We start from the raw sequence: 12,709 nt of genomic DNA, 5'->3' as shown, positions 1-12,709 counted from the left end.
GATTGTGTCCCACTTGTTGTTGATTCTTCACAAAAAAATACAGTTTTATATCTTTATGTTTGAAGCCTGAAATGTTGCAAAAGGTCGCAAAGTTCAAGGGGGCCGAATACTTTCGCAAGGCACTGTATATTAAACACAGGAAAATTTTCATTTTTTACTGCACTGAGCCTTTAATTCGTAGACTGTCTGAAATTGGCCTGTAGCAGGCAGCCTGCAATTAGTTTGAAAACCACCTGACAGACAGGACACAATGTGTTTCTTCTGATGGTGTTAAATCACGTTTCCTAGATATTACCAAAGGTGTCCACCAAGGGTCGATTTTGGGCCCCGTACTTTTTATTATCGCTAACCAGGTTTCCATCCAACCTTTTTATGCAAGTATATTACATGTCGGAAACAAAATATGACAGGCCTGATGGAAACAGAAAATTTGTCAGTAAACTTTACGAATGTCGACTAAACAAAATACACTAGACATGGTGGGATCTTTTTGTGTCTGTAAAATTAATTATGCGAGAAATGTCAGTGGAAACGCTTTTATGCGCAAATATTGTTGTGTGCTCCTCCCAGTACGACTCATCGGGAAAGCATGCAGTTTATTAGGCTACAGATAATATAAGTAATGATGAACTTCACAGTGTGGTGAAAGTGCAAGGTGATGAGCTTGATGGTCCTTTCCAATAAAGGAAATCTTATTCTGGTGACATGATAATCGATACTTAGCTACCATTTGACAAATACAAATAATCTTGCTCTTTTGTCCATAAAAATTCATAATAATTGTGCTTTCAAGACAACTGGGAACTCTGGGACAACTGGGGGGAAAAAATAGATCAAATCATAAAGTCAGAGATAATCAGGTCGGTAAGTCGAAGCTCGAGTTCCCCACCTGGAATTCCGAGTTGGATGACCGGTTAGAACAACTTTTCCCAGTTCCGTGTTGACTTGGAGATTTCCAAGTTCCGACTTCCCAGTTGTTTTGAACACAGCATAATCATCATGGGTACTCAACTCTTACCGTACGAGATCCAGAGACTGCTGGTTTTCTTTTCATAATTAATTGCACACACTTGGTGTCCCAGGTCTAAATCAGTCCCTAATTTGAGGGGAACCCATGCGCAATTCAATATTAGAAAGGTGCATTGCTTGCTGTTTGAGAAAGGTGCATTACCTGCATTGCTTGCTGCATTTACCTGCACTGCATTGCTCGCTGTTTGTGGCTGGATTTCTGTACAGCACTTTGAGATATCATCTGATGTACGAAGGGCTATATAAATACATTTGATTTGATGATTTTGATTTGATTTGTACATTTTTTGTGGACTCAGGATAAATATTTGGGTATCTGGATTGATGAAAAGTTATCTTTCAAAAAAGCATACTGATGAATAGTTTTTAAGAAGTTAAGAATTAAAATGGGCCTCCTTTATAGGAATAGGGCATGCCTTTCGTTAAATAGCAGAAAACAAATAATTCAGACAACATTCATTCCGGCTTCAGATTATGGCGATATGGTCTATATGAATGCAGCTGTCACTCTATTTAAGCCATTGGACACAGTTTATCATAATGCACTATCCTTTATTGAGGGTGATAGGGTCCATACACATCACTGAATTCTTTATCAGAAAGTAGGCTGGACCTCTCTTAAAACTTGCAGATCAATGCGCTGCTCTCTTTTTGTTTCTAAAATCCTTACTTCATTATTGAATGACAGACATTTGAGTCACCAGGCCCGATCACAGGCATGGCTAACTTTGGAGATCCCTTCGGTCTCCACAGAGTTAAGTTTAGTTTTTTTGCACCTTACTAGAGGAATGATCTCCAGAACTCTCTAAAGGTGGATGTTTTGGTGCCACTAGGGGCAGTTCAGATGGTTGAGGAATGTGTTTGTTTTTCATGATTAGATTTTGTAAGTTACTTTTCTTACATTTCTTGTAAATATAGTTTTTCTTTACTTTGCTATTGTGAATTTATATGATTGTGTGCCGGGCTCCCTTGTAAAATAAGCTTTGGTCTCAATAGGATGTCCCTGTTTAAATAAGATGTAAATAAAGATAGAATATTGCTTTGGTAATCTCCTGCCTGTGTATTCCTAGTAACCTAACCTATTTACACTGTATGTGTGATCCTCAAGGTTATTGTTATGCACTCAGCATTGGCAACCATTTATTTAAAGACTTTACAGAAACAGAGGATCAGTAGATGAAGACTTCCTTTCTTCTATAAAGAAAGAAAATAAATAGTATATAATTGTGTTTATATTAACATCCTCTCTTTCTCTCCTTTTCCCTCCCTTAACACCCCCTCTCTTTCTCTCCCTCCCTCCCTCCCTCCCTCACCCTCTATCAGACTACTTATGTGGGCCAGGTGAGAATGTGTACAGCATTGACTTCACCAGGTTCAAGATCAGAGACATGGAGACAGGCACAGTGCTGTTCGAAATCACCAAACCTCCTCATACAGGTGAGACACACACACACACAGGGGTCTGATTGGCCTATTATGATGACTGTTACCTTTGTCTGTCTGTCTGTCTGTCTGTCTGTCTGTCTGTCTGTCTGTCTGTCTGTCTGTCTGTCTGTCTGTCTGTGCGTAGATAAAGCAGGAGATAAAAGCGTCATTGATACAAACGCCGGGAGGTTTGTCCGCTACCAGTTCACCCCCGCCTTCCTCCGGCTAAGACAAGTTGGCGCCACGTAAGTCTAACCCATTAACTCACAAAGAGGTCTGTAACCCTAATCCCCATTTTACACAGAAGTCTAACCCTAACCCTCAATGTACACAAAAGTCTAAACCTAACCCTCAATTTACACTGAAGTCTAACTCTAACTCTACAAAGAAGGACACATTTTAATCCCAAGGAAATTGCCTTTCCCCCCCACTCTTTCTGCCTTTATCTCACCATCCTTCCCCTCTCTCAGTGTTGAGTTCACCGTAGGAGACATGCCCATAGAGAACTTCCGGATGATTGAGAGGCACTACTTCAGAGAGAAGCTGCTCAAAAGCTTTGACTTTGAGTTTGGCTTCTGTATGCCCAGTAGCAAGAACACTTGCGAACACATCTATGAGTTCCCCCCTCTGTCTGAGGATATCAGTGAGTACGCCACACACACACACACACCACACACACACACACACACACACACACACACACACACACACACACACACACACACACACACACACAGCAAGAGAGAGAGAGGCCTGGGAAATGTGCTGATGGACAGTAGTTGTGTCCGAATACCCATACTTGGGTATTAATTATTAATATTAATGAAAAATTATGTTTAATAGTATGCAACATTTCCAAAATCGAGCATACTTTAAATGCCTGGATGTCATTAATTTCGGCTTTGACAACAGCTGATCAATTAGATATGGGGATGTGCTACCGAAATCAATGAATAGCAGGAAACAATGCAATTGCACATGACGCATTCTCAGTATGCAAAAATAGAATTATAGTTACAGTATGTACATTTTCAAAAATAGAGTATGGTATAAATGCCAGGATGTTATACTAATTTTGGATCTTCGTCTAGTAGAATTCGATGCCCACTTTTCCACAATACATTGGAAGAGGTGGGCTGCGAGTGATAGGACATAGTTCTCTTCAAGTAGCCAAACAACAAAACTAGACTACTTAATTGGGAAGAAGCCGAATAGCAAAGCTTCTGCACGGGTGTTCAAATGTAGGCTAAGTAGTTTTGTTCTCCTTAACATGATCACAAGTATTGCATCGTAGCCTACTTGAAAACAGAAGTCTATATATGTTTTGTTTTACCCAAAGTGGATTTCTGTTTTCTCATTGAAAAGTGTTTCTGGTTTTCTTCGTCAGAGCTTCAAATAGATTAAATTAAGATTGTTTTGGTCCGTGTTTACACACAATACTTAATACTTAATTTTTACAAATTAATTACAAAAGAAAAGCTGAAATGTCTTGAGTCAGTAAGTAAGTATTCAACCCCTTTGTTATAGCAAGCCTAAATAAGTGCAGGAGTAAAACTGTGCATAACAAGTCACGTAATAAGTTGCATGGACTCACTCTATGTGCAATAATAGTGTTTAACATGATTTTTGAATGACTACCTCATCTCTGTACCCCACACATACAATTATCTGTAAGGTCCCTCAGTCAAGCAGTTAATTTTAAGCACAGATTCAAGCACAAAGACCAGGGAGGTTTCCCAATGCCTCGCAAATAAGGGCACCTATTGGTAGATTTGTAAAAATGAACAAATCTGACATTGAAGTTATTAATTCCACTTTAGATGGTGTATCAATATACCCAGTCACTACAAAGATATAGGTGTCCTTCCTAACTAAGTTGCCGGAGAGGAAGGAAACCGCTCAGGGTTTCCACCATGATGCCAATGGTGACTTGGCTGTGATCCAATACAACACATTACTGAGTATCACTCTCTATATTTTCAAGCATAGTGGTGGCTGCATCATGTTATAATGGGTATGTAATCGTTAAGGACTGGGGAGTTTTTCAGGATAAAAATTATCCTAGAGGAAACCTGGTTTAGTCTGCTTTTCACCACACTGGGAGATGAATTCACCTTTAAGCTGAACAATAACCTAAGGCCAAATCTACACTGGAGTTGCTTACTAAGAAGACAGTGAACGCTCCTGAGTGGCCGTCTTTTGACTTAAATCTTCTTGAAAATCTATGGCAAGACCTGAAAATGGTTGTCTAGCAATGATCAACAACCGATTTGACAGAGCTTGAAGAATTGTTTAAATAATAATGGGAAAATGTTGCACAATCCAGGTGTGGAAACTCTTAGAAATGTACCCAGAAAGACTCTGTAATCACTGCCAAAGGTGCTTCTACAAACTATTGACTCAGGGGTGTGAAAATGCAGAGGGAGTCGAAAAGAGAACACAGAAGGCTGTGTAATCTCCGAATTACATCTTCAAACTAAGGGCAACCATCCGTGACAGAGAGGGAGAAAGATCTGATGATTCTTATGGCATTGCACATGGTCAGTGTGAACCAGAGTGACTTGATACAAAGGGGCCAAGCAAGCTGTACAAACTAAACAGAAATGACACATGATGTCTTATTCAATGAAAGGGGTTGCAGTCTGGCGTGAATCATTCATCCATGTATACGGGTAAGAGTCTAGCTACATTTTCAGATATTAGAAGTTTCTCATTTTGTCAGAAAGTTGTTTTCGTTGCAAGTTAAAACGTACTGTTAGCTAGCTAACATTGAACCTAGTTGGTTGGCTTTAGCTACCTACAGATTCATACTACATAATCTCATGTATGGTGTATAGCTATGACAATTCGTTTCTATTGCTAATGTATGAGGATTATGGTTCATTGTTTAGCTAGCAAGCTAGTAGCATGTCTAAACAAAAGACTCCACTTCGCCAGATGTGAACAATCAAGTTAACCAGGTGTACAGTCGTGGCCAAAAGTTTTGAGAATGACACAAATATTAATTTTCACAAAGTTTGCTGCTTCAGTGTCTTTAGATATTTTTGTCAGATGTTACTATGGAATACTGAAGTATAATTACAAGCATTTCATAAGTGTCAAAGGATTTTATTGACAATTACATGACGTTGATGCAAAGAGTCAATATTTGCAGCGTTGACCCTTCTTTTTCAAGACCTCTGCAATCTGCCTTGGCATCCTGTCAATTAACTTCTGGGCCACATCCTGACTGATGGCAGCCCATTCTTGCATAATCAATGCTTGGAGTTTGTCAGAATTTGTGGGTTTTTGTTTGTCCACCCGCCTCTTGAGGATTGACCACAAGTTCTCAATGGGATTAAGGTCTGGGGAATTTCCTGGCCATGGACCCAAAATATCAATTTTTTGTTCCCCGAGCCACTTAGTTATCACTTTTTCCTTATGGCAAGGTGCTCCATCATGCTGGATAAGGCATTGTTCGTCACCAAACTGTTCCTGGATGGTTGGGAGAAGTTGCTCTCGGAGGATGTGTTGGTACCATTCTTTGTTCCTGGCTGTGTTCTTAGTCAAAATTGTAAGGGAATCCACTTCTCACTGGCTGAGAAGCAACCCCACACATGAATGGTCTCAGGATGCTTTACTGTTGGCATGACACAGGACTGATGGTAGCGCTCACCTTGTCTCCGGACAAGCTTTTTTCCGGATGCCCCAAACAATTGGAAAGGTGATTCATCAGAGAAAATGACTTTACACCAGTCCTCAGCAATCCAACCCCTGTACCTTTTGCAGAATATCAGTCTGTCCCTGATGTTTTTCCTGGAGAGAAGTGGCTTCTTTGCTGCCCTTCTTGACACCAGGCCATCCTCCAAAAGTCTTCGCCTCACTGTGCATGCAGATGCACTCACACCTGCCTGCTGCCATTCCTGAGCAAGCTCTGTACTGGTGGGGCCCCGATCCCAAACCTGAATCAACTTTCTTGCTGGACTTTCTTGGGCGCCCTGATGCCTTCTTCACAACAATTGAACCGCTCTCCTTGAAGTTCTTGATGATCCGATTAATGGTTGATTTAGGTGCAATCTTACTGGCAATAATATTCTTGCATGGAAGCCCTTTTTTGTGCAAAGCAATGATGATGGCACGTGTTTCCTTGCAGGTAACCATGGTTGACAGAGGAAGAAGAACGATTCCAAGCACCAACCTCCTTTTGAAGCTTCCAGTCTGTTATTCAAACTCAATCAGCATGACAGAGTAATCTCCAGCCTTGTCCTCGTCAACACTCACACCTGTGTTAACAAGAGAATCACTGACATGATGTCAGCTGGTCCTTTTGTGGCAGGGCTGAAATGCAGTGGAAATGTTGTTGGGGGATTTAGTTAATTTGCATTGGCAAAGAGGGACTTTGCAATTAATTGCAATTCATCTGAACACTCTTCATAACATTCTGGAGTATATGCAAATTGCCATCATACAAACTGAGGCAGCAGACCTTAGCTAGATGTGGCTGGTGGGTGGTTAAAACATTTCTTTCACATGCCCCATCAATTGAGACAAGTGTGTCTGTGTTCACAAAAATGCATAAACAACATCAGGGGATGACTTTTGGTGTCTGGGAAAAATCTAAGAAACGTACGTTTTTGAGTGTAGTTGCCCTTAATTTAGTGTGCATGCCCTGCGCTGTTGTTTGGTTAGCTGTGTTTCTGTAGCTCAGTAAAGCGCACATCTGATGAGTTTGCAAATCAAGTGGCCACTTTTATTTATTGTAATATCATTTATTTTGTAGTTGTTCACTTTTTAGAGTCGAATATGTTGGGGGAATTCTTTCTGAAGGCACTGTATAACCCTATTCCTATTCTATTCAGAGTTTAGAGAGAAAATCAAATTGGATATTAGCTATTATCCGAGCTATACTGACATATGGAGTTGTTTTAAGATTATTTAGCTATTTGATTTGGAGTTTTAAGATCTTAGGATATGTAGAAAAATGATTTGATAAAATATAGATTTTGGTCTTTACTACTAACATCCTTAGAAACACATTGAATAACACATTCATAAACGGCAAAAAAGGACAGTCAAAAAATACATCATAATAAGCTATTTTTGAAATGTCTGTTCTAAATGTAGGAGATGTAAAAATAAATTTAAAAAAATAATTGTTTTTAACCAGTACCGGTAACCTTCAGATGAGAACACCATCGTGTTCATTAGAGTCCCCCCTTTTCACAGTGGGGTCCCATTAGTTTGTAGCCCAAACGGTTCGGACGCTACCAAACAGAAGTTGGCACATTGAAGGTACTGACTTCAGACGAGTCTCCTGACACTCGTGGGGGCCGTAGAGCAAAACGTTGAACACCATTGTGTTTGTGAGAGTCTCCCCTTGTGTTCCACGCATTAGGGTGCTAGTGTCTGGGAATGAGATTAGGTGTAATGTGACTAACATGACTTCACTTTAGATCATGTTCAGCTTCAGCACAACATGTCACCCATTATTAAGGACATTATTAAGGACATGTTTATATCATATTCGACATAGTGGGTTATGTCACATTTGACATGGGTGATTATGTCACACAGTTATGCCACATTTATGATACTAATACTTATTGTCCACCATAATTTGCAAATAAATTCATTAAAAGTCCTACAATGTGATTTTCTGGATTTTTTTTCTCATTTTGTCTGTCATAGTTGAAGTGTACCTATGATGAAAATTACAGGCCTCTCTCATCTTTTTAAGTGGGAGAACTTGCACAATTGGTGGCTGACTAAATACTTTTTTTGCCCCACTGAATTTTTACCCATCTACCAATAGGTGCCCATGTTTGTGAGGCATTGGAAAACCTCCTTGGTCTTTGTGGTTGAACCTGTGTTTTAAATTCACTGCCCGACTGAGGGACCTTATAGATAATTGTGTGGGGTACAGAGATGAGGTAGTCATTCAAAAAATCTTTAAACTCTTTAAGCTTTAAACTCTATTATTGCACACAGAGTGAGTCAATGCAACTTATTACGTTACTTCTTAAGCACATTTTTCCTCCTGAACTTATTTAGGCTTGCCATAACAAAAGCGTTGAATACTTATTGACACAAGACATTTCAGCTTTTCATTTTTTATTATTTTGTAAGCATGTCTAATAACATAATTCCACTTGGACATTGAGGGTTACTGTGTGTCGGCCATTGGAACAAAATCTAACTTGAATCCATTTTAAATGCAGGCTGTAACACAACAAAACGTGGAAAAAGTAAAGGGGTGTGAATACTTTCTGAAGGCACTGTGTAACTCTATTCCTATTCTATTCAGAGTTTAGAGAGAAAATCTAATTGGATATTAGCTATTATCCAGGCTGGTTAATGAGAAGTCTGTTGAATTTGAAAAAAAAAACACCCTCACTCGGCCCCGCCCCGCCCCACCTTCTCAGCCAGTCAGAATCCGCTAGTCCAATGTGGGCATGGCATACTGCATGCTTTTTATTGAACAGTATGTGCTATATAGTATGTAACGATGAGTAAAAATTATTCAGTTTAAGTATGTAGTACGCTAGTATGGGTATTCGGACACAGCCACAATGTTGTTATGTGGTGATTTTGATCTGTTTGGTAATTAAAAACCCAATAATGTTGTTGGTCCGTAAGATCCGCGAACATTGGGTGAACAAAAACATGAACGCCACACAAGGGTTACAGTTATTTTCAATTGCTAACATGCATTGGTCAAAACTGAAGACACATTGTTAAAACTCTTCACACAGTCAGCGAAACAGAACTGTATGTGGAAAAACGGTTAATCATTTTTCATTGCTTTCACACAAAATACATTCAGTGACCACATTCTCCGAAATCCATGACCTCTTTTCTCATTCATACTCCACCACCTACTAAATTATATATGCAGCACATGTTTTCAAATGCTAACACACTGTTTCCAAAACGGTTAAAAACACATTGAAAACAAAATGATGGCAAATGTTGTGCATTTCTGCAGTAACCAGATTGAAACATAGAAAATCTCAGAAGAATATTTTATCGTTCCAAACACAGCTGATTGCAATTTCATCTGATAGCCTACCCAAGTCTTAGTCTTGTTACCAAACAGACAAAAGAGGACGGCTTCGAAATTATTTAGTTTGGAAACATGGATCAAGGAAGACAGGCAGGCGGTGGGGAAAGAAGAGTGGCAGGGAGAGGGAGAATGTGTGGATTACAAAACGAGAGGAAGACCAAGAGCGGTGGTCTCTGATGAGATAAGGGCCACAATTATTCACCATGTTGTAAACCATGGTCTCTCTTTGAGAGAGGCCGGTTTAAAGGTCCAGCCAAATCTGCAGTGTTCAACGGTTGCATCTATAGTACGAATTTTCCGGCAAACAACTGGTGAGATGTGCATCCTTCAATGATAATTGAACTACATACTACATACAGTACAATACAGTATGTTCACATTTTTGTTCAGTATGTTCACCCCCGCTAAACATCAGTCTCAACATCAACAGTGAAGAGGTGACTCCAGAATGCTGGCCTTCTAGTCAGAGTTAAAAATTTAAAAAAGCCATATATCAGACTGGCCAATAAAAAGAAAAGATTAAATGGGCAAAATAACACAGAGACTGGACAGAGGAATTCTGCCTCTTCACTGTTGACATTGAGACTGGTGTTTAGCGGGTTCTATTTAATGAAGCTGCAAGTTGAGGACTTGCGAGGCGTCTGTTTCTCAAACTAGACACTCTCACGTATTTGTCCTCTCGTTCCGTTGTGCACCAGGGCTTCCCATTCCTCTTTCCATTCTGGTTAGAGCCATTTTGCGCTGTTCTGTGAAGGGAGTAGTACACGGCGTTGTACCAGATCTTCAGTTTCTTGGCAATTTCTCACATGGAATAGCCTTCATTTCTCAGAACAAGAATATACTGACGAGTTTCAGAAGAAAGTTCTTTGTTTCTAGCCATTTTGAGCCTGTAATTGAAGCCTCAGATACTCAACTAGTTATTTGAATGGACAATTCTTTTTTAATTTTCTTTCAAAATCAAGGACATTTCTAAGTAACCCCAAACTTTTGAACGGTAGTTTACTTTAGTTCAGTCAATATAGTGAAAAGGTGTTATTCTTATTCTATAATGAAATACTGATGTATGTGAAAAATAATTCACACTTCAAGGAGAAAATCATTTACATAATGCTCCCTGTTGTTAGTGTTTTTTAGGTCAGTGTGTTATGAGTGACAATGTATGCTTTCTGAGTGAGAATTGTTACCGGTGTTATGGTCGAACGAGCTTATTTTGAGAAATGGACAGTATGAAGTGTTTTGGTGGTTTGAGTGAGTTTTGGAGGTGAGATTAATTGTTCGGCCAAGATGCGTGTTGTGAATGCAGACTGTGTGAACAGTTTTGAAAAAGTGGCTTCAGTATTGACCAATGCTTGTTAGCAATTGAAAAAAATGAATATATATAATGTGTTGTGTCTCTGTTGCTCCCTGCAGTGCGAGAGATGATCCTGCACCCATACAAGACACAGTCCGACAGTTTCTACTTTGTGGACAACAAGTTGGTGATGCACAACAAGGCAGACTACTCCTACAGTGGCGGCCCATAGAGGATGGAGGACCAACCAGGCTCTTGCAGACAGACAGACAGACAGACAGACAGACAGAGGGACCATGTTACTCAGTCTTAACAACCTACTGATCCCATGCTCTTATCCTCCCTCTCAGCCCTATGGAAAGCTACAGAAACACCACTGAACAGACCCAACTCGAACCCAGTTGCTGTGTGTGTGTGTGTGTGTGTGTGTGTGTGTGTGTGTGTGTGTGTGTGTGTGTGTGTGTGTGTGTGTGTGTGTGTGGCTTGTCTGGGAACACATGCACCAACACACATAAACACACACAAAGTGACAGAGGTGATAACACCAGCAAGTTTCTGTATAGGACCAGTAGAGGCTAGAGAAGAAACGTGTGTGTATATATAAAATGTCTCTGTATATTTATTCTGTGGGTGTGTGTATGATTGTGTGTACAAGTCTGTATGTTTGTTATGACTGTGTGTGTGCGCGCATGCACGTATGTGTCTGTCAGTGTGTACAACATGTGAGTCTAAAACTTAAATGAGTTGACTGATTTTGAAAAGTGTTTTAGTTATACTCTTCGTCCATCACTATAACTCAGTTTTACTGCATAATATCATATGACTGGTAAATATACATAGACTTAACATCACATATCATAGTAAATATACATGTACATTTCACTTTATATTTTATGTTTATCAACAATAGGGAATTTTTATGGAACTTTATGGACAGAGGACTTTCCAAATAGAGTTAAAACTAGTTCATTTGGTACAGTGCCTTTAGAAAATATTCACAACCCTTGACCTTTTCCACATTTTATTGTGTTACAGCCTAAATTTTAAATTGATTAAATTGAGATTTTGTGTCACACACAATACCCCATAATGTCAAAGTGGAATTATGTTGTTAGATATTTTTTACAAATGAATAACCCTTTTGTTATGGCAAGCCCAAATATGTTCAGGAGTAAAAAATGTCTTAACAAGTCACATGGACTCTTTGTGCAATAATGTTTAACATGATCTTTTAATGACTACCTCATCTCTGTACCCCACACATACAATTATCTGTAAGGTCCCTCAGTCGAGCAGTGAATTTCAACCACAAAGACCAGGGAGGTTTTCCAATGCCTCGCAAATAAGGGCACCTATTGGTAGATAGATAAAAAAATACAAAAAGCAGATGTTGAATATTCATTTCAGCATGGTGAAGTTATTAATTACACATCAGATGGTGTATTTTTTAACCTTTATTTACTAGGCAAGTCAGTTAAGAACAAATTCTTATTTTCAATGACAGCCTAGGAACAATGGGTAAACTGACTTGTTCAGGTGCTGAATGACAGATTATTATTATTTTTTACCTTGTCAGCTTGGTGATTTGAGCTTGCAACCTTTCAGTTGTTAGTCCAACACTCTAACCACTAGGATACCTGCCATCCTGCCCCATGTATCAATACACCCAGCCACTACAAAGATACAGGCTTCCTTCCTAACTCAGTTGCCGGAGACGATAGAAACGGCTGACCCGGGATTGCCCCATGAGGCCAATGGTGACTTTAAAAAAGTTACAGTTAATGGCTGTGATAGGAGAAAATGGAGGATGGATCAACAACATTGTAGTTACTCCACAATACTAACCTAATTGACAGAGTGAAAAGAAGGACGCCTGTACAGAATATAAATATTCCAAAATATGCATCTTGTTTGCAACAAGG

General features: G+C 39.5%; 1 protein-coding gene across 1 annotated transcript in view; it reads left to right on the top strand.

The window, feature by feature from the left end:
* LOC110491276 (protein unc-119 homolog A) overlaps nt 1-12,315 on the top strand; it is a 48,560-nt gene extending 36,245 nt beyond the window's left edge. The window contains exons 2-5 of the mRNA XM_021564629.2: nt 2,353-2,466; nt 2,600-2,699; nt 2,925-3,097; nt 10,907-12,315. Coding sequence (XP_021420304.1) covers nt 2,353-2,466; nt 2,600-2,699; nt 2,925-3,097; nt 10,907-11,019 — 500 coding nt within the window. The 3' untranslated portion in view covers nt 11,020-12,315. The remainder of the gene's footprint in view (nt 1-2,352; nt 2,467-2,599; nt 2,700-2,924; nt 3,098-10,906) is intronic.
* The last annotated feature ends 394 nt before the right edge of the window (nt 12,316-12,709 follow it).

The sequence above is a fragment of the Oncorhynchus mykiss genome, chromosome 2, assembly GCF_013265735.2.
Source record: "Oncorhynchus mykiss isolate Arlee chromosome 2, USDA_OmykA_1.1, whole genome shotgun sequence".
In the NCBI taxonomy this organism is placed as follows: domain Eukaryota; kingdom Metazoa; phylum Chordata; class Actinopteri; order Salmoniformes; family Salmonidae; genus Oncorhynchus; species Oncorhynchus mykiss.
This window is presented reverse-complemented; position numbering and strand designations above follow the sequence as displayed.